At 45.8% G+C, this 26,180-nt stretch overlaps 1 protein-coding gene across 5 annotated transcripts in view; it reads left to right on the plus strand.

The window, feature by feature from the left end:
* The window catches only part of RARS1 (arginyl-tRNA synthetase 1), a 736,258-nt gene that overhangs the window by 654,901 nt on the left and 55,177 nt on the right, over nucleotides 1-26,180 (plus strand). For all 5 annotated transcript variants that reach the window (XM_075344555.1, XM_075344556.1, XM_075344557.1 and 2 more), the window contains one exon: nucleotides 9,913-10,085. In XM_075344555.1, coding sequence (XP_075200670.1) covers nucleotides 9,913-10,085 — 173 coding nt within the window. The remainder of the gene's footprint in view (nucleotides 1-9,912; nucleotides 10,086-26,180) is intronic.

The following is a 26,180-nucleotide window of genomic DNA, read 5'->3' on the forward strand; positions in this document are numbered from 1 at the left end:
TAGCATGAGATGTTAAGGCTACAGGACGATAGTCATTTAGGGTTGCAGAAGTTGTAGTCTTGGGTACCGGAACCAGACAGGAAGTTTTCCATAACACTGGTACCCTCTGTGTTTGTAGATTTCCATTAAATAGGTGTGTAAAGACTGTACACAGCTGGCCTGCACACACTTTAAGGACACGTGGACTGAGTCCATCTGGCCCTGCAGCTTTACCAATGTTAAGTGACTTAAACTGCCTCCTCACATAATTTTCGGAGACTCTGAAATTAGTCTGCTCATCCTCCAATATCAATGTTGCAGAATTTGCACCAGATTCACATCCTCTGACAGTTGGCGTTACACATGTATTGCTAAATCTATTGAAATACTCATTCATCTCATTAGCCTTGTCCAGTTTTCCTCCCCCATGCTCAGACCTCAACTTAAGCCCAGTCAGTAATTTCATTCCTGACCAAACCTCCTGGACTTATTGTGGGACAGTTTTTTTTCAAGTTTAATTCTGAAGACTTTCTGGGCCTCCTTTATTTTATACTTCAATTCATGCTGTATCATTTTAATTTCCTCTTTGTCGCCTAATTTAAATGCCTTTTTTTTCCTGTTGAGCAAATGCTTCAATTCTTTTGTTATCCATGGCTTATTTGCAAAACACCTAATCTTTTTAACAGGCACCAACATATCAATGCAGAAGTCAGTCACTCTACCAACCACTTCATTAACATTTGTATACTCGTCCATTGTCCCAAGCAACACATCCCAGTCTGTAAGATGAAAACAATCCTGTAAAACCTGTTCATTTGTTGGATTCCACATTCTAATTGTTTTAATTGTAGCAGGCTGGTAGACTGGTGACAATAGTATAAGATTGTGATCAGATTTCCCCAAGGGCGGCAGGGCAGACGATGAATAAGCATTCTTGACATTAGCATAAAGTAAATCCAAAATAATTTTGTCACGTATTGTACATTTAACAAATTGATAGAATTTAGGTAAAGCAGTTGAAATTTTAGCCCGATTAAAATCCCCAGAGATTACAGTAAGCAAGTTGGGGTGTTTCATCTGGAGCCGAGCAATGACTCCTGACAGCACTTCTCCTACAGCCTCATGGTTTGCTGATGGTGGTATGTACAACACTATTGCAATTACAAGCGAGAATTCTCTAGGAATATAGTAAGGTCTGAGGCCAACGGCTAGCAGTTCAATGTTTGGACAACAATGGCGCTCCCTTACTGTCACATGCCCCTGATTGCGCCATCCGTTGTTTATGTAGAGTATAACTCCTCCACTCTTTTTTTGCCACTCTTCATAATGTCTCTATCAGCCCGGACCATGTGAAATCCTGGTACTGAAACACTTGAGTCAGGGATCTCTCCATGTAACCAAGTTTCAGTAAAACACATCAAACTGCATTCCTTGTACTCCCACTGGGTCCGAATTAATGCCAGCAGTTCATCCGACTTATTTCCTAGTGATTGAACATTCCCCATGATGATGGACGGGACCACAGGTTTAAACAGTCTTCGCCTTGCCTTAAGTTTTTTGCCCGCTCTGCAACCTCTGAAAGGTCTCCTTACCTCACATGAGACACATGGTCTACCCACTGCAGGAGAAGACATTAGCCTGCGCAGCTCCAGAAGTCGGCCCCTTAAAAAAACAACACGTTTAGGAACAGACTTTGAGACATCAATCAAATCCTGGTCCATGTTTGTCGCACCAAGCCTGTTCGTAATAGATGTCATGCAGTGTTCGCCTCCAGACATAGCTGTACTAATTCCCAGACAGGTAGTGGCCACCTGGCAGTAGGTGCATATATTACCAGTCCTAGGTTACAAAGGTGATCACAGATATACTGTATATTCAGATAGCTGTGGGTAGCAGCATACATCTAAGGGAAACATTTCAGAATATCCAAGGTTCAGAAGCATACATCCAAGGGAAATCCAAGGGTTCAGCATACATCCAAGGGAAACATTCCAGAGGATCCAAGGTTCAAAAGGAGAAGGTACTGGAGAAAAAATCCTTAGAAGTTCCAAAACTGCGGTTCAGAAAGAAAAGGTTCACACAAAACAAAAATAATTCCAAATTAAAACTATTGCTGCTGCAATGGGCTGCCACTAATACGGCGCCTTATTGTCTTCATCCAGCAGAGAGCAGACAGACACATCTGCTCTCTTAGGAAGCTTGAAGATCTAGTGAAAATTTTATAATCTACGTTTACTAACGAGATGGGACGGTATGATCCACACTCCAACGGATCTTTCCCCTTCTTTATAAGTACTATGTTCGCATCATAAAAGGAATCTGGGAGGGAAGTTTCCTGCGTGGTCTGAATAAACACCTTCAAGAGGGGTGGTAGCATAAATTCCTGGGATGTCCCATACAGCTCCACAGGAAACCCATCAAGTCCTGCAGTCTTGCCCGCAGCCAAATCAATTCATCCAAAGTGATTCCGGCTGCGAAAAGTGCTTGCTGAGCTGCAGTCAGCCTTGGAAAATCCACATCTGCCAAATATGCTAGACAATCTGCAACAGTTGCCTCATTCCTGGAGCTATACAGCGACTTGTAAAAGTCATAGATGCATCTCAGAATGTAAGTTGTGGAGGTAACTATACACCCATCAGGTCTGCTGATTTAGAGGATAGTGTTGGAGGAATTATGCTGCCTGACCATAAAGGCCAGAAGCTTACTGGATTTGTTTCCCATCTCAAAATACAGTTGCCATATAAAAAAAAGTTTGCGCTTGGATTTAGTATCCAAATATTATGTATAACTTCTATCTGAACGCAACCATTTCAGCCTGTTCTCATTAGAGGGGTAGGCTATACAGACCTCAGCCTCCTTCACCTCATGTTCCACCATATCATCCTCCTATGAGGTGGTCCTTTTATTATATGAAATTTTCGAGATGCGACAGCCCCGCAAATAGGTTTTAAGAGTATCCCAAAAGAGATTAGCATGACGGGGCTGCACATGTGTGCTAAAAAAATTAGTAGTCTAGCTGGTCAGTGATCCTATTATTCGGCCCAATTTGTTTTAACCAGAATGTGTTCAGTTTCCATATGGGTCACTGTGGTGAACAGCTAAACTTTGAGCAACAGTACCACTGGACTATGATTTGAGACACCTCTATTACCATGATCTATACCCTCCACCCACATGGCTAGACTGCTAGACCCAAACATATAGTCTTATCGGGAAAGTGTGCACTTAGTGGAGAAATTACAGGTGTACTGCAGCTCTGGATCCTTTAGTCTCCATAGATCCAGCCAACCATTACCTTGCATGTAGATGGAAAATGTGGTCGTGCTGAAGTTGTCTCAGGGGACATATTATCATCCAGTCGGAGTCTGTCTAGACCACTATCCATAACTAGATTAAAGTCCCCTATATAGAGCACATGAGCATCCGGGTAGCTTATTGCAATACTGACCGCACTCTTAACAATCACCAAGTTAGCAGGGGGAAATAATAAATGCAGATATTGACATATTCTTGGGAATTAATAACAGCATGTACAAAAACAATCTCCACTCAGGATCTCTGTGGACGACCCTAAGATCTCAGTGCAATGTTTTATGTACTAACGAGGAGACTCCTCTAGAGTAGCTGGTTTGAAAAGCATGGGTGGACTACTGAACCCAAGGCATTTAGGTAAACCTAGCTATGTCCCTAGTTTAATGCATTTCCTCCAATGCCACTATAGAGGGATTGTAACGCCTGACCTGCGAAAAGACCTTCGCTCGTTTACCAGAGGATTTAAGACTCCCTTACATTCCACACTAAACACTTAAAATTAGAACCCATCATAACTCAGACATATGATCAGGGCATGGTGAGTCCTTTACCGCATCAGCGTTATCACCTCCACACTGTAATCTGTAAAAGAAAAGAGTTAGCACCACATATACCGGCAGAATAAATATTGAAAAACCGCATAACAAACATACACTATGCGGATAAATTTTCCCACACAAAACCGTGAAAGAGCAAAGGCAGCGTCCAGTGCCTTTTGTTGTAAACCACAAAGGGGATACCGCCACTGACCTCTGTGTTAAGGTATGGATGTTATAGCACCCACAGTAAGAGAGAGCTCCTATGTCAGAGAATTTTAATTGTCTAAAAAATTAAAAAACTGGAAGGGAACACCAAGGGAGTAAAGCTTTTCCATCTCCCCATCCCAGCGTAAAAAAAACCCATAACCAATCCAGACGGGAAGGCAATAAAAGAGAGCAAAGTCACTTTTCCTTACATCCTGGGTGAAGTTGAAGCCACTCAGAGACCTCATCTGGTGTTGAAAAGAATAGCGATTTGCCCTCGTGGAGGATCCAGAGATGAGCAGGGTACATCATCAAGTACAGAATGTTATGCTCCCTGACGACTTTACTTTTTGACAGGCATGAATCAGACTCTGCTTCTGAAGATCTAGAGAAAAATCAGTAAAGGTGGTGTGCAATGCTGTGTCCCTAACCTTGCAACTATAGAGCCATGCCAGGAATCGACTGGGGGCCCCTGGAGGGAGGGGTCGAGTAGGAACCGGTGAGCCCTTATCACCACAAATGTTGAGGAAAAGGTGTCTCCCAGGGTGGTTTTCAGCCATTCTTCCAGGAATTGCTTGGGCTGCTGTCCTTCTGAGCGTTCTAGGAGACCTATAACACGTATGTTGTAACGTTGCATTTTGTTCTCGAGGTCGTCCGCTTTTTGTCTTCAGGCATTTATAGATCCCGCCACCTTAGTGAGCTTAGAAGGCATGGGGGTCACTGTATCTTCAAGATGGGATACCCTGTTTTCAACCTCCACAATGCGCCCCCTCAGAGCATGTAGATCTTGCCGAAGAAGCCCTACCTCAGTTTGCACCTCCTCTATTTACCCCAACAGGAAGGACTTGCATAGGGATATAGCCTGGAGTAACTGTTCAAAGACCTGATGAAGGCTCAGTTCTCCCTTTTCCAGTTACTCCCCGGCCGAAGAGTGAGGTTTACTCTTGGTAGGAGTGGGAGCATTTCCCCTCTAGGCCCCGTGGTGAGTCTAGGGGTCCCCCCTAGCAAATTCCTTCAACTTGTCTGCTTCACTTGAATTTTCGTCAGGACTCATCTTGTATACACGTATCAGACAAAATGAATGCAAAGAGGGAACACCAGGTATAGATTCCACAGTAGTAGTGGTTTATGGCCGAGCTCTGAGTCCCCACAGCAAACAAGCCTATAGGGTGTTTTCAGGGGGTCCCGGGGCAATCCCCCACTTGTCCAGCAAGAGAGAGGGAAGGAGAACTAGTTCTCCTAGCCCACCGAGAGGTTAACTCTGTCCCAGAGTCAGGGTTCAGGCGCACACTCCTCTACCCCCTCCTACAACCAATACACTATCCACCAGGGCCTCCAGTGGCCGCAGGTTTGAATTGATCAGTACAGAGATCAAGAGAGAAAAGGGGGAGAAGAGGGTGACTAGTATCCTCCAAGGCCACTATGGCGTTAATCCTGTGCTCAGGGCTCAGTACTTAGTCCCCAGGGGCCTCCAATGTCCGCAGGTTCAGGCTCCACTGCACAGAGGTTAGGAGAGGGGAAGTGAGAAGGCGAAGAAAATGGCTGGCAGCACTAACCATGAAGGTTAGGGGGAGAGCGTGGGGCCCATTTTTCAGGGCACACACCATCGAACTCCCCTCTTCTGCAGTGAATATTCCAGCACAGCCGAGTTCTTCAGAGCCTATCTGCTGCTTTAGGGAGAGAGGAGAGAACAGACAGCCAAGACCACGAGCTTCCAGCAGTGCACCAATAAGATGGCCAGCGGCTGCTGACAGCCTGTTCACCGCCGAGCTGTGTGTGGGCCCCGCGGACCGGAGCGCTCTGCGGAGTTCCACAGAAGCCAGGGGGCTTACCGCTGATGAAGAGAAAGCCGACAGGGACGGGTGAGAAATAGGGGCAATCAGAACAACTCAGGATAGTGACAGGATAATAGGAGCTCAGTCTCTATGTGGCCGCTCTCCACGCTACATTGCTCCGCCCCCCCATGGGATTTATTCTTGATGCCATATTTTGAGTTTGGAAATATTCTTTGTTTGAATTGAGGACAATTGTATAAAGAGGTGGTCCACTACAAAGCAAAGTGGGCACATCAATATAAAGCTAAGACAGAAAGCTTTTTCTAAATACCTTCTGTTGTCAATACCACTTGTGAGCGGCACTATCACTGTCCGCTCATCCCATTCACGTGGCCCAGGCTGCAGTGACCTCTGATGTCCAGTGATGTCATATCAACTTCCCGAAGTTGATCCGCATCACAGAGGAAGGAACCCAGTCTCCATGAGTGACTGAGCTGTGGGAAGTTTCATTGCAAATCGCAGGCCGCCATCTTGCAGGTTATCTCCTTCACCGCAGAGTGCCATTTTCACAAATGATGCTGGGCTGTGATGTGAAACTCCGCCCACAGCCCAGTCACTGGGTTCCGCCTCTGTGATGTCGGGTCAACTGTAAATTTACATGACATCACCAGACATCAGAGGTCACTGCAGCCCAGGTCACGTGATGTGGATTAGTGGCCAGCGATAGTACCACTTATAGGCTAAATTGACAACAGAAGGTATTTAGAAAAAAATCATCTGTCACAGCTTTAAATCGTGGCTACTATGCTTTGTAGTGGACCACCCCTTTAACTACCTCGTGTATAATACTTTCTTATTGATCACAGCAGGATGCTAAAGTTAGACTGACGGCTAACAAACACCAATAGTATTGGGATAGTCAAAATCAAAATTTACGTGAAAAACACAAATCCCTATTAAAAGTTATTCTTTATTTACTCAGCTATTAAAAAATTGCCCAGGTGAATCACCCGCACACACTAATAGTGTAGGAAGTACAAATATATTCGAGGGATAATAAAAAAACAATATTTCTCCATGATATTTTTTGTTTGACGGCAAGTACTTCCAGCAGCTCAGGGGCACAGCAATGTGGAGCTCATGTGCTCCCTCTTATGCTAATTTGTTCCTGGGTTGGTGGGAGGAAACGGTCATCTTTAACATTGATACTCCATGGAGGGTTCCCCTGATTTTGTATTGGGGAGATATATTGATGATCTCCTGGTCATCTGGGCGGGTACCCCACATTAGTTTCACCATTTCATGGATTGTATCAATGTTAATGAAATTAATCTTAGGTTCACTCATGAGATTCACAAGTCAAATCTTTCATTCTTAGATGTTGAAATTCATGTTAGTAGTGATGAAATATTGTTAACTAAGACCTATATAAAGGCCACCTTTGCTAAGTTTACTTCGTTGGGAGTGTTTTCACCTCATCCCACTAAAAAAGGGTATACCTGAGGGTCAATACCTTAGAATTAGAAGGAATTGTTCAAATGACCATGATTTCCTTGAACAATCAAGGGATCTAAGGAGACACTTTAGGAAAAGAGGTTATCCCCATCATGTACTTCATGGGGCATTTAAACATGCTTTGGGCCGTGAGCAGAGTTCTTTATTACAGACGAGTAGTAGACCAGATGTAGATGGGGGTCCAATAAGAATTTGATCATCAATCTGAAAAAGTGTTCCAAATCCTACGTAGACATTGGGGGATCTTAAGGGGGGACCCTGACCTTCAGGACATTTTACCTCCCCGCCCTATGGTCACCTTTAAAAAGGGAGATTCAATTAGGGATCAATTGGTGCATAGCCATTACAGTCGACCTGCACCCACCGGTACCTGGTTGGATAGCAGACCTGTAGGAACATTTCGATGTGGAGGCTGTAAATATTGCGACTGGATTGTACAGTGCAAATCAGTTACTGGTGCGAGCACTGGATGCCAATATTATATGAGAGATTTTGCAGATTGCAAGAGCGAAGGCTTGGTCTACCTAGCAACATGTGATTGCCTCCGTGACTACGTAGGGAAGACTAGAAGGGAGTTAAGGAAACGAATAGGGGAACATGTCGGTGACACCAGACATAAAAGAGAGACCCCTATATTAAGACATGTATGGGATTTTCATCAAGGTAATATGAAATCAATTCGGTTCTGTGTCTTGGAAGTGATAAGACCTAGTCCAAGAGGAGGAGATTGGGACAATAGGATTTTGCGGAAGGAATGTCAGTGGATTTTCTGGTTGAAATCTCATTCCCTAAATGGTCTTAATGAAAGACTTAATTTCACACCGTTTATTTGATTAGATTTGATTTATATGGCTCCATCAGAGTGTTTTGGATTTGATTTCCAGTTTGAATAGCTTTGGATATCGACCCGAAAAAGGGGGTTCATTAGCTCCATACAAATGGCATGGAGTAAATATCATCACCATCTTCTATTTTGTCCAGTTTTTACAACCCTAATATTGTATATTGATTATATATTTTCGACTCACCGGTGATTGCATTTAATGATTTGGCTTCCTGATGTCAAATATTGATTATAAATATTTGTCTATGTACGTGTAGCTATTAGGATTAAAGTGTGATATAATGATATCTTTAATGTATTTCTAATCTATTCCTCATGTTTGAATACGATTATTGAGATGGATACTTTAATAAGAGAGAGAGCTACAATACGTAAATTCATATCTATAAAATGGAGTATGATTGATAATCAAAATGATAGCGGTGTACTATGAATGTATTAACAAGGATTGATCTGTTAATGATGTCTAGAGTAGGGTTTAAAACGCTATTGCTTGATCTATTATTAGACAGCATACAGCACGATATTGAGCGGTACAGGTTACCATGACAGCGCTTTACATATACAATAATTCTGGGTGCCTTCCCATGCGCGATGAGGTATAATGTCAAAACAGGAAGTTTTGTTTGTTGTCATGGCATCTGATGCAGAGGCATGCGCAGTTAAGCGTCTGAGTGCTCTAGTGTCTGAATATACAGTGACATGCGCAGTAGACTCCTGGAGACAGGAGCCTGATTAGTATTCCGCTGTATAGCATCTTGTAATCAGTAATATGGTCTATTTAAGTCCGCACTTTCATGGCAGCAGCCACTACCATAGAAGACATCTGAGCATCTGTATGATCGTCATTCCCTTTTCTCCCTGGATCTCCTGATGATCCGAAAAGGGCAGAGAAACGCGTCGAAGCTGTGCACATAGCACATACTCAAGGGAAGTGATTGATCTGTATAAATTATGGCATTCATGACTATTTATTTGTATAATGATGCTGAACTGGCATTGTACCAGTGTGTTATGTGCGCTTAATTAATGGTTTTGTATTATTTTGGTTGGTCTTAGCTATTTTTTGGTGTTTGAATCTCTCGTTTGATTGGCTATCATTATATACTATAGTTAAGTGCGTTGTTTTGCATAATCTGATATATTGAGCCGGCAGTAAGGTGAAACCAAAGATTGAGGCGGAATAAATCTAAGTATAATCTCCTGTATTTTTTGTGCAGATATAGGCCTGATTTGTGTTTGATAGACAGGAAGACCAAGACCAATCATTTTTATTTTTTTTTACAAAAAATGAATTTTCAATGGTAGCACAATTATTGTCCTCATATGGTAGGATAAACGAAGTGGGAGTGAGGGATAGCCGATGAGGAACGGGGGCACCTAGCTAAGCTAGGGTGTCATACCCTCCATTGGCAGGTTAGGGTCAGATATAGGTATATACCAGGGTCATTGTCATCTGTGAATTTTGAGGAGAATTTGCTCTAGTTTTTTTCTGACCTCTACTGTTATATATTTAAAATAATAAAAAAAAATGCACATAAAAAATATCATTGAGGAATATTGTTTTTTTATTATCCCTTGAATATATTTGTACTTCCTTACACTATTAGTGTGTGTGGGTGATTCACCTGGGCAATTTTTTAATAATTGAGTAAATAAAGAATAACTTTTAATAGGGATTTGTGTTTTTCAAGCAAATTTTAAAATTAGACTGAATATATCTTTTGTTTTGTTTGTTTCCAAGGTGCTGACTCCTGAGGAGCTAGAGGCTGCACAGAAAGCTGTTGCATATGGGTGTATCAAATATGCAGACTTGTCCCACAACAGAATGAATGATTATATCTTCTCATTTGACAAAATGTTGGATGATCGAGGGAACACAGCTGCCTATTTGCTGTATGCTTTTACAAGGATAAGGTAAGGCAGTCTTTCACCTTTCTTATGCATGTATATTTTACTGAAATATTAATGTGGTTCCAGCCAAAGATCATAGCTTAAAGGAGTTGTCCTACATAAAGTGAAAAATTTTTGGTAAGCTAATCTGTGCTGTATTGTCATATAAAACACCCCTACATTATTTTTTGTTTTCTAACTTTTGTTCCTTTTGAATTATCCCTTTATTCTCTGCAGCTCTTTGTTTACATTCAGCTCCAGCAAACATGATGTGCATGACTGCCGAACCTCACAGTCAGAGCTGGCACCGTCCGCCCTCACTGTCCAGCCTTGCCCCCTGCACACATATTCCCTGTCAGTATTCTGTCCCAGCACTGACCTGTTATCACTCTAGCATTGGAAATAACAGCCCCACATAGGGGTCTGCACCCCCCACCACATCGGGCTCTGCACCCCCCACACACATATTGGGCTCTGCACCGCACACGCACATAGGGCTCTGCACCCCCCCATCACATCGGGCTCTGCAGCGCACACACACACAGGGCTCTGCACCCCCCACACACACATTGGGCTCTGCACACCACACACACATAGGGCTCTGCACCCCCCACCACATCGGGCTCTGCACTGCACACACATAGGGCTCTGCACCCCCCCACACACATCGGGCTCTGCTCCGCACACACACATAGAGCTCTGCACCCCCCACACACACACATTGGGCTCTGCACCGCACACACACACACATCGGGCTTTGCACCGCACACACACATAGAGCTCTGCACCCCCCACACACACACATTGGGCTCTGCACCGCACACACACACACATCGGGCTCTGCACCGCACACACACACAGAGCTCTGCACCCCCCACACACACATTGGGCTCTGCACACCACACACACATAGGGCTCTGCACCGCACATACACATAGGGCTCTGCACCGCGCACACACACATATGGCTCTGCACCTCACACACACATAGGGTTCTGCACCGCACACACACATATGGCTCTGCACTCCCCACACACACATAGGGCTCTGCACCCCACACACACATCGGGCTCGCATCGCCCCACACACACAGGGCTCTGCACCGCACACACACATAGGGCTCTGCACCGCACACACACACAGGGCTCCGCACACACACATAGGGCTCTGCACCGCCCCACACACATATATGGCTCTGCACCGCACACATACATAGGGCTCTGCACCACACATAGGGCTCTGCACACCACACACACACAGGGCTTTGCACACCACACACACATCGGGCTCTGCGCACCACACACACATAAAGCTCTGCACCGCACACACACATCAGGCTCTGCACCGCACACACACATCGGGCTCTGCACCGCACACACACATCGGCTCTGCACCGCACCCACACATCCGGCTCTGCACCGCACACACACATCGGGCTCTGCACCTCACACACACATCGGGCTCTGCACCGCGCACACACATCGGGCTCTGCACCGCACAGACACATCGGGCTCTGCACCGCACACACACATCGGGCTCTGCACCGCACACACACATCGGGCTCTGCACCGCACACACACATCGGGCTCTGCACCGCACACACACATCGGGCTCTGCACCGCGCACACACATCGGGCTCTGCACCGCACACACACATTGGGCTCTGCACCGCACACACACATTGGGCTCTGCACCGCACACACACATTGGGCTCTGCACCGCACACACACATTGGGCTCTGCACCGCACACACACATTGGGCTCTGCACCGCACACACACATTGGGCTCTGCACCGCACACACACATCGGGCTCTGCACCGCACACACACATCGGGCTCGGCACCGCACACACACATCGGGCTCGGCACCGCACACACACATAGGACTCTGCACCTCACACACATAGGGCTCTGCACCGCACACACACACAGGGCTCTGCACCGCACACACACACAGGGCTCTGCACCGCACACACACACAGGGCTCTGCACCGCACACACACATCGGGCTCTGCCCTCCCCACACTCACATAGGGCTCTGCACACCACACACACATATGGCTCTGCACCTCACACACACATATGGCTCTGCACCGCACACACACATATGGCTCTGCACCGCACACACACATATGGCTCTGCACCGCACACACATATGGCTCTGCACCGCACACACATATGGCTCTGCACTGCGCACACACATATGGCTCTGCACCGTGCACACACATATGGCTCTGCACCACGCACACACATATGGCTCTGCACTCCCCACACACACATAGGGCTCTGCACTCCCCACACACACAGGGCTCTGCACTCCCCACACACACATAGGGCTCTGCACTCCCCACACACACATAGGGCTCTGCACTCCCCACACACACATAGGGCTCTGCACTCCCCACACACACATAGGGCTCTGCACTCCCCACACACACATCGGGCTCTGCACTCCCCACACACACAGGGCTCTGCACACCACACACACAGGGCTCTGCAACTCCCACACACACACACTCGGCGCTCTGTACCGACCCTCCCACCATCATTCTGCACCGCTTCCCCCCCCATCCATCCTTCTGCACCGACCCCCCCCCAATCCTTCTGCACCGACCCCCCCCCCTACCCCCCTAGAAGACACATGTAGGGAATACATACTTACCCCTCCTCTGTCCCCGCCACTCCTGCATGTTCGTCCGCTGTCTGGTCTGGACATATCCGCACAGTAGTGACGGCACCGCTGCACTGAAATGTCAGACACAGACAGCGGGACAACGATGAGAAGCAGCGCTGCACTCTCATCAGTGCTTTCAAATGTATGAGCATCACAGATGCTGATGCATTTGAATGTGCAATCCTGAGCAGGGGGCCCGGTGCTGGCGGTGACACCGTGGGCAGCCGCCGCCAGGCCCCTCCCCTCAGCTCACGAGTCCCACAGCAGTGCCGGGGGAGGTTGCGAGTAGAGTACGGGGTGCGGGGGAATGTTTGGGAGGGTGCAGGGAAGGGGGGCGGGGACTCACGCACTGTACCCGCCCAGCAGGGCGGCAACATGCTGTTTCCAGATTTGCATGTCAACATGGTCCTGCCCATGTTGACATGAAATGACCGGAAGCAGCAAAATCGCGGCAGGAGCGGTCACATGACCACTCTGAGCCGGGGGAGAGGGGCTGACAGCAGGGTAGGTAAGTGGTCACTATCTACTTACCTGCCCCAATGTAGCCCAATAGGGAAATAATAAAAAAAAAGTCAAAATATGCCGGATAACCCCTTTTAAATGAGTTTTTGTTAGTGTTCTCTATTACTTTGCTGACAGATTGAATAGCAGGTTACCTGCAATTCCTTATAGAATGCTGTTGTATACAGAGCCACTGTAAAGTCTCCAGGTGTTGGGTGCCTTCCTTTGAAATAGCTGAGCTTTGTTAAGTTCATAAGGCTAGTTTCACACTTGCGTTGAACGGTATCCGTTGCATTGCGTCGTGTGACGGATGCAAAGGATGTGTTGCATATAGTGGCACAACGGATGCAATGGATGCTGCAAAACAACAGAATCCGTTTTGATTTTTTTTTTTACAGTTTTACCGGCGGCAGACTATTGTGAACGATCAGCTGATCGCTCCTAGTAGCCGGCCGCCGGGTGATCAGCTGATCGCTCCCTGCAGTCGGCCGCCGGGTGATCAGCTGATTGCTCCCTGCAGCCGGCCGCCGGGTGATCAGCTGATCGCTCCCAGTAGCCGGCCGCCGGGTGATCAGCTGATCGCTCCCTGCAGCCAGCCGCCGGGTGATCAGCTGATCGCTCCCTGCAGCCGGCCGCCGGGTGATCAGCTGATCGCTCCCTGCAGCTGGCTGCCGGGTGATCAGCTGATCGCTCCCTGCAGCCGGCCGCCGGGTGATCAGCTGATCGCTCTCTGCAGCCGACCGCCGGGTGATCAGCTGAGCACTGTCACTTGCCGGCGCCCGGGCATGCCGCCGGCCGGTCGCTCAGCTGAGCGCTCTCACTTGCCGGCGGCCGGGCATGCTGGCGGGCGGGCGCTCAGCTGAACGTTCGGCCACCGCGAGCCAAAATTAAAGTTTGTGATTTAAAAAAAAAAAAAAAAAGAAGAGCATGCGCAGTGAAATCCAGAGGATTCCGCTGCTCTAAACAACGTTACATGCTGCGTTCCTCCCGCTGGGTGGAAGCAACGGAGCGTCGCCCAGCGGAAGCAAGCAGGTCCTTTTGGCACAATCCGTCATCCATACAAGTCTATGGGAAACAGCGGAATCCGATAACGGATTCCGCTGTTTTCCAAAAGGGCGGATTGTAACGGAAGGAAAAACAACGCAAGTGTGAAAGTACCCTAAAGTAGAATTTGGTGGATTCATACCTCTTTCCAACCTATTGAAAAAGCACTCACTTGAAAATTTTTATGGGCTAAACCTGTGTACATGTAGAGTAGTGTTGGGTGTTAAATTGACATCTTTTCAAGTGTCCAGTGCTGCTTCAGTCTTTTTTTGAGTCATGTAACTGAAGTTCCTACTTTACAAATCATTCATGGCTGGCTTTGTGTAAGGTGGAAGTTGCTTTTACGTTGTAAGTCTATTGAGAATCAGAAAGAGGCTTCATAGGCTTATGTTGTAATAAAAGCTTTCATCTCATGCATAGACCCATTAGAATAGTCCTCATGACCCAAAAGAGGACCAGAATAGCACTTGAAGTACTGGTATATTAATACATCTACATTACACTACACAAATAAATTATGTCTTGACCTTGCTCGTGGACACACACAAATTGCTCTGAGTACTTGAATTTTAAAAGTATAATCTATATAGCAGTAATACAGTCCAAACTTCAAATATTTATTGTTTGTACCGTATTTTACGGACTATAAGACGCACTTTTTCCCCCTAAATGTTGGGGGAAAGTGGGGGGGTGCGTCTTATAGTCTGATTGTAGGGCTGCGGAGAATGAGGGTGCTACAGTGGAGCGGGTCATCGGCGGCACGAGCAGGCTGTAGCAGCGCCTGCCCTGACCACGTGGACCTGCTCATTTAATATGCACGCCCATCATCCCGCCCATCATCTCTGATGATCGGGATGATGGGCGGGGGATAAACAGCCGGCCCGTGTGATCACCCCTTGCAACTACAGCCTGGAGTGATCATGTGCGGCTGTATTCACTGCCCCCCGTGCATCATCATCAGCGCGGGGTGCAGTGAATCAGTACACTCACTGGCCACGATCCCTGCAGCACTGCGATATCCTCCTGTCTGCCGGTGGCGGCTGTGCGGAGACTAGCGTTGCGCACAGCGATGACGTCATCGCTGTGTGCACCTGTCCACACGCAGCCGCCGCCTGCACAGACGGGAGGACATCGCGATGCTGCAGGGATCGTGGCCGGCTCCACACTCCAGCGCTGCTGCTGACACAGATGGAGGAGGAGCGATGCTGCAGGGAGTGAGGTAAGGTGAGTATGAACGTTTATTTTTTTTTATGTGCCACAGGATGCGGGCCGTATACCAGGATGGGGGTATATAGCAGAATGGGGGTGTATAGCAGGATGAGTGCATATAGCATGATGGCGGTAAATTATGAGCAGGATGGGGGTATATTATGACCAGGATGGGGGTATATGATGAGCAGGATGGGGGTATATGAACAGGATGTGGGTATATTAGCAGGATGGAGGCATATAGCAGGATGAGAGTATATGAGCAGGATGGGGGTATATAGCAGGATGGGGGTATATGAACAGTATGGGGGTCTATGAGCAGGATGGGGGTATATGAACAGGATGGGGGTATATAGCAGGATGGGAGTATATGAGCAGGATGGGGGTATATAGCAGGATCGGGGTATATTAGGATGGGGTATATAGTAGGATGGGAGTGTATGAGCAGGATGGGGGTATATGAGCAGGATGGAGGTATATGAGCAGAATTGGGGTATATGAGCAGGATGGGGGTATATAGCAGGATGGGGGTATATAGCAGGATGGGGCCATATGCCAGGATGACGGTATATAGCAGGATGTGGCTATACCAGGATGAGGGACATATACTGTACATACAAGGCAGGAGGATCATTACCAGGATGGGGTACCTTAGTAGAGAATTTGGGGACATTACCCCCATAACCGTGTCAGCAGCAGATAATCACCCCATAAGTGTGTCATGACCACATTTTTTGCTTAAAATTTTATTTTCTTATTTTCCTCCTTTAAAACCAGAGTGCGTTTTATAGTCCGGTGCGTCTTATAGTCCGAAAAATTCGGTATTTATTTTAAAGCATACACTTTGGTTTGCAATCACTACACTACATACATTCATATACTGTACATTCGAGTATAAACATGTTAATGGAAGTGCTTCTTTAATGTAAAGCAAACCTAAGTGGGCCATCTACAAGTGCATCTCAATAAATTAGAATATCATCAAAAAGTTAATTTATTTCAGTAATTCAGTACAAAAAGGGAAACACATATATTATATAGTCACTACAACCACAGTGATCAATTTCAAGTGTTTTATTTCTGTTAATATTGATGATTATGGCTTACAGCCAATGAAAACCCAAAAGTTATTATCTCACAAAATTAGAATAAATACCGCAAAACACCTGCAAAGGCTTCCTAAGCCTTTAAAATGGTCCCTTAGTCTGGTTCGGTAGGCTACACAATCATAGGGAAGACTGCTGCCTTGACAGATGTCCAGAAGGCAGTCATTGACACACTCCACAAGGAGGGTAAGCCAAAAAAGGTCATTGCTAAAGAACAAGGCTGTTCACACAGTGCTGTATCCAAACAATTAATAATTAATGTGAAGATGTGTGGTAGAAAAAGGAACACAAGCAACCGTAATAACCGCAGCCTTGATAGGATTAAGAAAATGCCATTCAAAAATTTGGGGTAGATTCACAAGGAGTGGACTGCTGCTGGAGTCAGTGCTTCAAGAGCCACAACACACACACACACATATCATAGGCTACAACTGTCACATTCCTTGTGTCAAGCCAGTCATGACCAATAGACAACGTCAGAAGCCTCTTACTTGGAACAAGGAGAAAAATAACTGAACTGTTGCTCAGTGGTCCAAGGTGGTGTTTTCAGATGTAAGTAAATTTTGCATTTCATTTGTTTAAAAGAACTGAAATCCTCAGTGGTTGATACCTTTTAATGGCTAACTGAAAAATGGTAATAATAGTAAGCTTTCAAGAATATGCAGGTCTCTTAATCAGGCTCAGTATAACACAAAATCTGAAGAGTCACATATTTATACACAACAGGACATAGAATGGGGCAGCAAATGAAACAAGTTATGTGAAGCAGAACGATCAGTGTGGCAAGAGGACAAACTGTTGTGGCCATAAATATTACAGCAGTTCATAGATAAGCAGTGTGAAAGTTTTATTGTCCTCTGAAATGTTTGGCCACAGGTAGATCTATCCTCTTTTCTCTAATTGTGTGGCTGTGAGAATTCATCCTTGTCCTGAGCTGTTGTCCTGTCTCCCCTACATACAGACCCCCAGTTGGGCATTTGGAACATATAATAAAGTACACCACATTAGTTGTGGTGCAGCTGAAGGTACCTGGTATCTTGTAGTCCTGATGTCATCTGGGAATCTTTATCTTGTCCGTTGTCAATATAAATGGACATGTCATACATTTTTTCTGGTTGCAGGGAAGTGTTCCTGTTGTTTTTGGAGAGGACAAAGAGCTTCTGACGATGATGCTTTTTAGATTCGGGGGCTGCCTAAAACACAGAAGTGGGGGGTCTGGAAAAATAGATTTTAATCGGGCATCTTTTTGCTGTAATGGTTGTAGTTTCCGTGCAGCTCCTCTTAACGCCTCCAGATTTGGATTGTAAGTGATTACAAGAGGGACCCGGTTGTTTTCTTCTTTAGGTTTATAATGTAGGAGATGGTTTCTTAATATTCTGGTGGCTCTTGTAATCTGGTTTTCAATTGTTCTTGGGTGGTAGCCTTCATTCAGAAAGGTCATTCTGAGGCCCTCAAGGTGATTGTTTCTATCTGTAGTGTTGGAACATATTCGATTGTACCTGATGGCCTGACTGTACACTATAGAGTTTATTACATGTTTTGGTTGAAAACTGTCCCATTTTAGGTATGCTGGACGGAGAATTGGCTTCTTGTACAGGGATGTCTCTATTTCATTGTTCTGTAGTTAATGATTGTGTCAAAAAAGTTGATTTCAGTGCAGGAGTAGTTGAGTGTTAGGTTGATGGTGGGATGAAACTGATTAAAGTGTTCATGGAAGGTCTTCAGCTGCTCCTCAGACTCTGCCCAGATGATTAAAATATCATCAATGTAACGGTAGTAGGCCAGAGGCCTGGAAGAGGACCTATTCCTGATAGTTTTTCAATAGGTCCTGGATGTAACTGGTTGTATCCCTTACCAAGCGTTTAAAGATACCCTCTACCCATCCAGAAACTTGTTCTGTGAGGGTGCCCACACATGAAATGATGGGTTTTCCTGGATTTCCAGATTTGAGCATTTTGGGAACCATGTAGAATGTGCCTATTCTTGGACTTACCGGTATCAGTTCATCAGCTGTTGAGGATATGTCAGGTAGACAAGAGACCAACTTTTTAAGTTTCTTGTAATAGTCCTGTGTAGGGTCAGACTCCAATTTTTTATAGTAGCGTGTGTCCATCAGTTGTCTGTGTGCTTCCTTTATGTAGTCTGATTTGTTCATCACGACTATTGCACAATTAGAGAAAAAAGGATAGATCTACCTGTGGCCAAACATTTTTGTAACTCAGACCACAGCATCATGGACATGAAATTGCTTTTATTGAATGGAAATGTCAAGTCCCAGAGAGACAGGAGACTATGGGAATACAAACTTATGATGGCCTTTGACACATTCAGAGTAGGAATGAATGTGTCACATGGATTTATGTCTTTTTACATCAATTAAGAAATGTGCTCTTCAGACCATCTGGGGGCATCCCAGCTCTTGACCAGGACCCAATCAGAGGACAATAAAACTTTCACACTGCTTATCTATGAACTGCTGCAATATTTATGGCCACAACAGTTTGTCCTCTTGCCAAACTGCTAGTTCTGCTTCACATAACTTGTTTCATTTAGTGCCCCATTCTATGTCCTGTTGTGCATAAATATGTTACTCTTCAGATTTTTTGCTATACTGAGCCTGATGAAGAGACCTGCGTAGTCTCGAAACCTTGCTATTATTACCATCTTTTCAGTTAGCATTTAAAAGGTATCAACCACTGAGGATTTCAGTTCTATTAAACAATTTTTATTATCTCTACTGGCTAACACAAACAAAAAAAAATAACAAAGATGCATTTCATTTGGAAATCAAGGTCCCAGAGTCTAGAAGAAGAGTGGAGGAGGAACACAATACAAGCTTCTTGAGGCCTAGTGTGAAGTTTCCACAATCAGTGATGGTTTGGGGAGCCATATCATCTGCTGGTGTAGGTCCACTGTGTTTTATCAAGACCAAAGTCAACGCAGCCGAGTACCAGGAATTTTTAGAGCGCTTAATGCTTACCTCTGCAGACAAGCTTCTTGGAGATGGAAATTTCATTTTCCAGCAGGACTTGGCACCTGTCCACACTGCCAAAGGTACCAATACCTGGTTTAATAACCACAGTATCACTGTGCTTTATTGGCCAGCAAACTCGCCTGACCTAAACCCCCGTAGAGAATCTATGGGATATTGACAAGAGGAAAATGAGAGACAGCAGAGCTAACAATGCACATGTGCTGAAGGCTTCTATCAAAGCAACCTGTGCTTCCATAACACCTCAGCAATGCCGCAGGCTAATCGCCTCCATGTCACGCCGCATTGATGCAGTAAAAGGATCCCCGACCAAGTTTTGAGGCATTTACTGTACAGACATTTCAGTAGGCCAACATTTCTTAGTTTAAAATAATTTTTTGAGTTAAGGGGGCTTTACACGCTGCGACATCGCTAATGCGAACTCGTTGGGGTCACGGGATTGGTGACGCACATCCGGCTGCATTAGCGATGCCGTTGCGTGTGACACTGATGAGCAATTTTGCATCGTTGCAAAAACGTGGAAAATCGCTCATCGGTGACATGGGGGTGCATTCTCAAAAATCGTTACTGCAGCAGTAACGAGGTTGTTCCTCGTTCCTGTCGCAGCACACATCGCTCCGTGTGACGCCGCAGGAACGAAGATGCTCACCTTACCTGCCTCCCGGCCGCTATGCGGAAGGAAGAAGGTGGGCGGGATGTTACGTCGCTGTGACGCCGCACGGACCGCCCCCTTAGAAAGGAGGCGGTTCGCCGGTCACAGCGACGTCGCCGGGCAGGTAAGTATGTGTGACGGGTCTGGGCGATGTTGTGCGGCACGGGCAGTGATTTGCCCGTGTCGCGCAACAGATGGGGGCGGGTACCCACACTAGCGATATCGGTACCGATATCGCAGTGTGTAAAGTGGCCTTTAGTCTTAAATAATAATCTAATTTTCTGAGATAATGACTTTTGGGTTTTCATTGGCTGTATGGCATAATCATCAACATTAATAGAAATAAACATTTGAAATGGATCACTCTGTTTGTAATGACTATATAATATTAGCGTTTCCCTTTTTGTATTGAATTACTGAAATAAATTAACTTTTTGATGATATTCTAATTTATTGAGATGCACTTGTAGATGGGTGTAGCTCAGCAGCAAACATTGGGAATAGGGATCAACCTAACCAAACCAATGCTTCTTAGAGAAACTGATGAACAACGCATTTTTTTATTTTATTTTTCAAAAATGTTGACTTCTATGGGAGGGCAAACACACACACACACGCACGCAAATGAATGTAGGTGTTCTTGTTATGTCAAAATAACATGAAAGGTTTACTTGTAGACAGGGCTGTGGATTCAGTAAGCCAAACCTGCAACTCCTCAATTTCCCTGATTCCGACTCAACTCAAACATTTTCGCCAAAATGTACAGAATAACATTTGTGCAGTCTATAAATGTGTTGTGAGAAATAGTATCATCTCCATCAGATCCTTCTTCATAGATGACCTCAAATCTGACGTAATTAATTTAAGGCTAGAGAACAACCTCTCTACACCAACTTGGGTTGGTGGCAAAGAGGTAACCACTAGTGATGGGCACAACCGGACTGTAAAAGCCGCGATCTGCGCAGTTTCAAACGTACCCAAGTGCCAGACACATGCCCGGGATTCTGGTTGATTCTGTTGATCCGGATCCGATACTTGGGAAATAAAAAAAAGAAAAATAAAGAAAATAACAATGAAGCAAGCACTTCAGCGTACTGAGGCTCCGGCACGGCTATACACTGCTCCCGCAGCCTCCCATTCATTTCTGAGGTCGCGCAATATTGCTCATCTATATACACTTCTTTCCCCACACACCGGCATTACTGGCATCTATGATTTGTTGCAGTCAGACGCGCCCCCCAGCCTGTGTGACAGCGTCTTAATGCAACCAATCACAGGCGCTGTCTGCAGGTTACTATCGTGGTTATAAAAATAAATAAATATATAAAACAGTTGGTGTTGGGTCCCCCTGTATTATGATACCCAGCACAGATAAAGCATACGGCTACAGGTTGCAGCTCCCAGCCATGCGCTTATCTTGGCTGTGTATTAAAATAGGAGGAACACATATGACTTTTTTTCTTAATTATTTAAATAAGTAATTAAAAAAAAAAAACCACAGCGTGCGTACTCTCCAATTTTGATACCCAGTGTGAGGTTGCACACCGTTCACACAGTGCATAATGAGGGGTTGACTCTCTTTTGCTGCGGTGCGAGGTAGCACAGGAACACTCAGTACATTAAGAGTCCAAACTGTTAATTACATTCTCCATAAACTGCAGCTCAAGAACATAACATGAGCCTCTTCCGGCTTTACTGGCAAAATAAAACAATCACGGTTTTCCAGTCCATTAATTCAGCAGTTCGCCCGCTCAGGTTTGGCTCCACTTTCCTTAGTGGTATCCAGAGAGGCCTTAATACCTCAGTGCACTAGAGCAGCCTCTCCACACAGGCTGCTTTTCAGACACACTCTGCCCCGTGGCAGTCTCTCTCAGTCTGATTCCTTCCAGACTCACAATACAGGCTGACGTCCCTCAGCTGTGTTCCAAGCAGACGCTCATACCTCTCAGAGATTAGCAATCTATCCACACATTTGCTAATGAGTCCACACACCTCTCCATGAAGTTTTCTTCAAGAGCCCAGCACAATCCCTGCAGGGTGCAGTCTGTCAGAGGCCTCACACACATAGCCTCTTCAGACTCCACACAGTCTGCCATGTGCCAAACAGACTACATTAAAAAACTATGTGGCCTGTCAGACACATGTCAACACACCCATGGGCGGGGTATGGAGGTGGTCAGGGTCAGATGACCAAATTAACTACAAACATATGGCACTACAATGGACCTTCAGGCTCACACCACTGGTACATACCGGCCATTAGCAATGTAGCCAGTCGCCATCTCACATACCCTCCCCCTCTGCAGAACTTTGATATAACAGACAAGAGTACCCACTCTGTCTGCTTTGAGCTTCAGCCCTTGACATATTGTCTGTTGCTGTCACCAGACCCTTCTCAGTGAAGCCTCTTCTCAGATACGCCCCCCGGTCAGACCTATCTCTCCATGACTGTCTCCAGCGGTCAGTGTGATAGTGAGACTCTCTTTTAGTCAAAACTACCATCCCGCCTAACACTATGCTACCCAGTCCACTAGAGGGGCGACTGTCTGGGTACCTCAGCCCTGAGCCGACAGAAGACCTGCCATAACGAGACCCTTTGCATTCTCTTTTTGCAAATCTATTTTGGCCTCTTCTTCTTGGACATCTTCATCTGTCTCTCCAACTTTTCACTTTCCCAACACCATTCTGTCCTTCGGACGTTGTCTTAGAGGGCTTAGATCCTTCAGTGCCTGTGCTATAGCCCAATGTATAATTAGGTCCTCTATGACCTTGGCTCCTTTCACTACGGGACCTGCTTCCTTTGCTATTCAAGGCAACACATTCATCAGGTACTCTGCACTTTTTCTCTGTGCCCTGGCCCAAAAGTGTTCGCCACTTCACACCAATTTGGCAAAATCTTCTGTATTTCAAGACTCAATTGCTTTAGTTCTTCCAGGTATCCCAGGTGGTATCCTAGGAGAACTCATACATTTTCAACACACTCATTTGTTCCCACAATGACACATGGAACCATACCGACTACACAGGGTATCCTGGCTTGATTATGAATATCAAGTCTTACTGACGTCACACCGGACGTATCAACCATCTCCTACATGACTCTTCCATTTCTTCCAATCCGCTTCTTGACAAGTTCTCTGGGCATTTGTGTGACCTCTTCCATAAACTCCAACAGCCTTCGAGCTGTCTTGACTGCTTCTGCATATATATATATATATATTCGAAACGTTCCACTGTATTCTTCCAACTCAACAGCTGTAACATTTGGAACCTTCCTGGCTTGCTGAATGTTACTTCTCAGTGCTCTTACTGCTAGCCCAAGTAACGATTTCTTCACAACCACCACTTCCTGAAACGCTGCGGTCAGCCACTTCATACGCTGTAAGCATCTGATGTCTTCTTCCATCTTTGCAGTGATGAGGCACTTCATGCGAAGGTACCGTAGGTGCATGTCACTGATGATAGCCACCCGCTTCTGTGTAGCTACACTTACAGAGCACACTACTAACTGATTAGTCTCTGGGGCAAGGTATACTTTATAGGCTCCTACGGCCTTCTTGAATTTTTCATGCACCACCTTACTGGCACAGGCTTTTCTGAAGTCTGCAGGGACTTCTACCATGTACTTAAAGATTGGCTAAATTTCTTTACCTATAAGGCCATCGAACCATTCCTTGGGTCTTCCACATCCATCCTATTTTCTCATCAAAGGCTCCACCTTTTGAGTTGCATTCTCCTCAGGTTTTTCCATAGCCTCAGAGCCTTTGGGTTTCTCATCATCTGTGACCTCAGGATTCTCAATTTTCTGAGCCAAGTCCATCTTTATGGCCTCCATCTTGGTCTTACCAGTAAGTTCAGTTAAGCTCTAAGCTCCTGATGAGACTTCTGAACCAGACTTAACTACTTTAGTGGTTCTCTCCACTTCTGCAGCTTCAGCCATCTGTTGAAACTCTGCAGCATCTTCCTCAATTTCCTCTAGATTCTTTGAAACTTCAGAGGCTTTCTTGCATTCCATCCCTTCAACCTCAGGTTCTCTGGAGTCTTCAACAGCTTTTGTGCCATTTTCATTTTCACCCAGCACTGGGTGGATCACTGGTCTGCTCACCATGACCTTTGTGGATTTTCCCTCCACCAACAGTCTCCAGGATTTCTTCTCCTGTACCACTCTCTAGGATGTGATCTCCTACAACACTTTCCAGGATTTCATCTCCTATCGCGCTCTCATCCGACAGTCCATCAGCTTCATGTTTGGAAATCATAGGGGACACCACCACTACTTCTTTGGTCGGCTCCTTTTCTGCATCTTCACCCTGCTGATTTCTGTCGTTACAATGTGTCAGTTCCAGCTCTGACTCGTCTTTCTTCTGCATGATTTTTCTGTCTGACGCTATATTAGCGGTTTTACTGGCAAGGTGTCTTCCTCCACCTTCTCTGCACTCTCAGACGGTATACATTGCGCTACCTGTCGGCACTTATTACATCTTTGGCGTCAGGAAGAGATTTTGCCCTTCTCACTTATCTGTACCTCACTGTACTAGTTCGTCGCCTTTCTTGAGTCAGTGTCTTTACTGGAGTCCTCATCACTCCCCCTGGTGTCTTGAACGAACACGTCCCCACTTAACCAGGTGTCGGCTCCCTTTTCTGGAGCTCCCGTGTTACTAACTGTTATATTGTCATTTATTTCCTTATCCATCATGTCACTAAGTTGGGCATGTCCACCATCTTCTTTACTCCCCACTAACTTAGGACAGTCAATTTTAGGAGGTGCTATCTCCTCCTTATCACAAACAACCACCCAATAAGGACCCTTTTTAGCCTCCCGCTGTGATGGGACTTCCTTTGGACCATTCTGGCTCCTACGCAAGCAACCAAAGACTTACCTCTGCTTCCACAAGTCTACAAATAATTTAGAGTCCCAAACTATAATAATTGGGTGCAGTGAATCTGAGACTACACTAGTATCATGAGAACCAATGTCCCTGGCTGTCTGTGTGACCACGCTGGACACCGGGTATTCTTTATCATTATTGTGGGTGCAGCTGACGTGGATCTTCCTTCCTTCCAGGAATCAGGTAGACATCAGATGTGGCCCTTACCAGGGTCACCAAGCTCCTTGAGTCTACGAGTCTAGTCACAATTCCCTATCCACTTCCACGGAACATAGACGTGGCTTCTCATCAGATGGGTGGTCTATACTGCAGACTGGACACTTATAGCATGAACACCTTTGTCCTTGGCTACTGTTCATCTGTGTAACTGCAACCTTGGATTTGGGATGCTCCACCTCCTTTTGGGCAACCACCCCTTTATGGGACTCCGCCTCCTTTTGGGCAATCTGTCATGTAGAGCTGTTGAAGGGACTTCATCCCCCTCTTCTTCACCAGCCACAGGTCGTCATGGCGATTATCTGATTGGCCTGGAAGCTTAAGGTATTTATGACTTTGGGTGATGGTAGAAGAAAAGCCAAAAGCTGCAGAGAAAGACAATTCTTTGTAATATTGGCGGGAAAACTCCCAAAGCAGGTTTTGAAGTGCGACTTTAATGCTAGAAAGATGAAAAACTGAAAAACACATTGCCAGAATCCCTGTGTCGTGCGGAACCCAGCGCACCGTCTCACCTGACGAGGAGATCGACGGAATCACGACAAATTAGTATTGGCCAGTAAAATTGTGCTAGAGGCGTTGTGTTTGGTATCAATGTAACTGTAAAATCGAGATATTAAATATGACGCTAATATCTTTCACCTGTGTGACCCAGGGGCAAAGATATGGAAAACCCTAGAATTATGGAACTTTGTGACCATCTCAAGCCCAGCCCACAAGTGACTGTAAAATGATGTCACAGGCAAGGGGGGCTAGCAAGAGCATAAGAGACAGTTCCTGTCTTGGGGGCTCAGTCAGCACGAGGAGGGCATCATGAAGGGTGATGCTGGCCGATTCTAA

Source organism: Anomaloglossus baeobatrachus, chromosome 4, assembly GCF_048569485.1.
Source record: "Anomaloglossus baeobatrachus isolate aAnoBae1 chromosome 4, aAnoBae1.hap1, whole genome shotgun sequence".
In the NCBI taxonomy this organism is placed as follows: Eukaryota; Metazoa; Chordata; class Amphibia; order Anura; family Aromobatidae; genus Anomaloglossus; species Anomaloglossus baeobatrachus.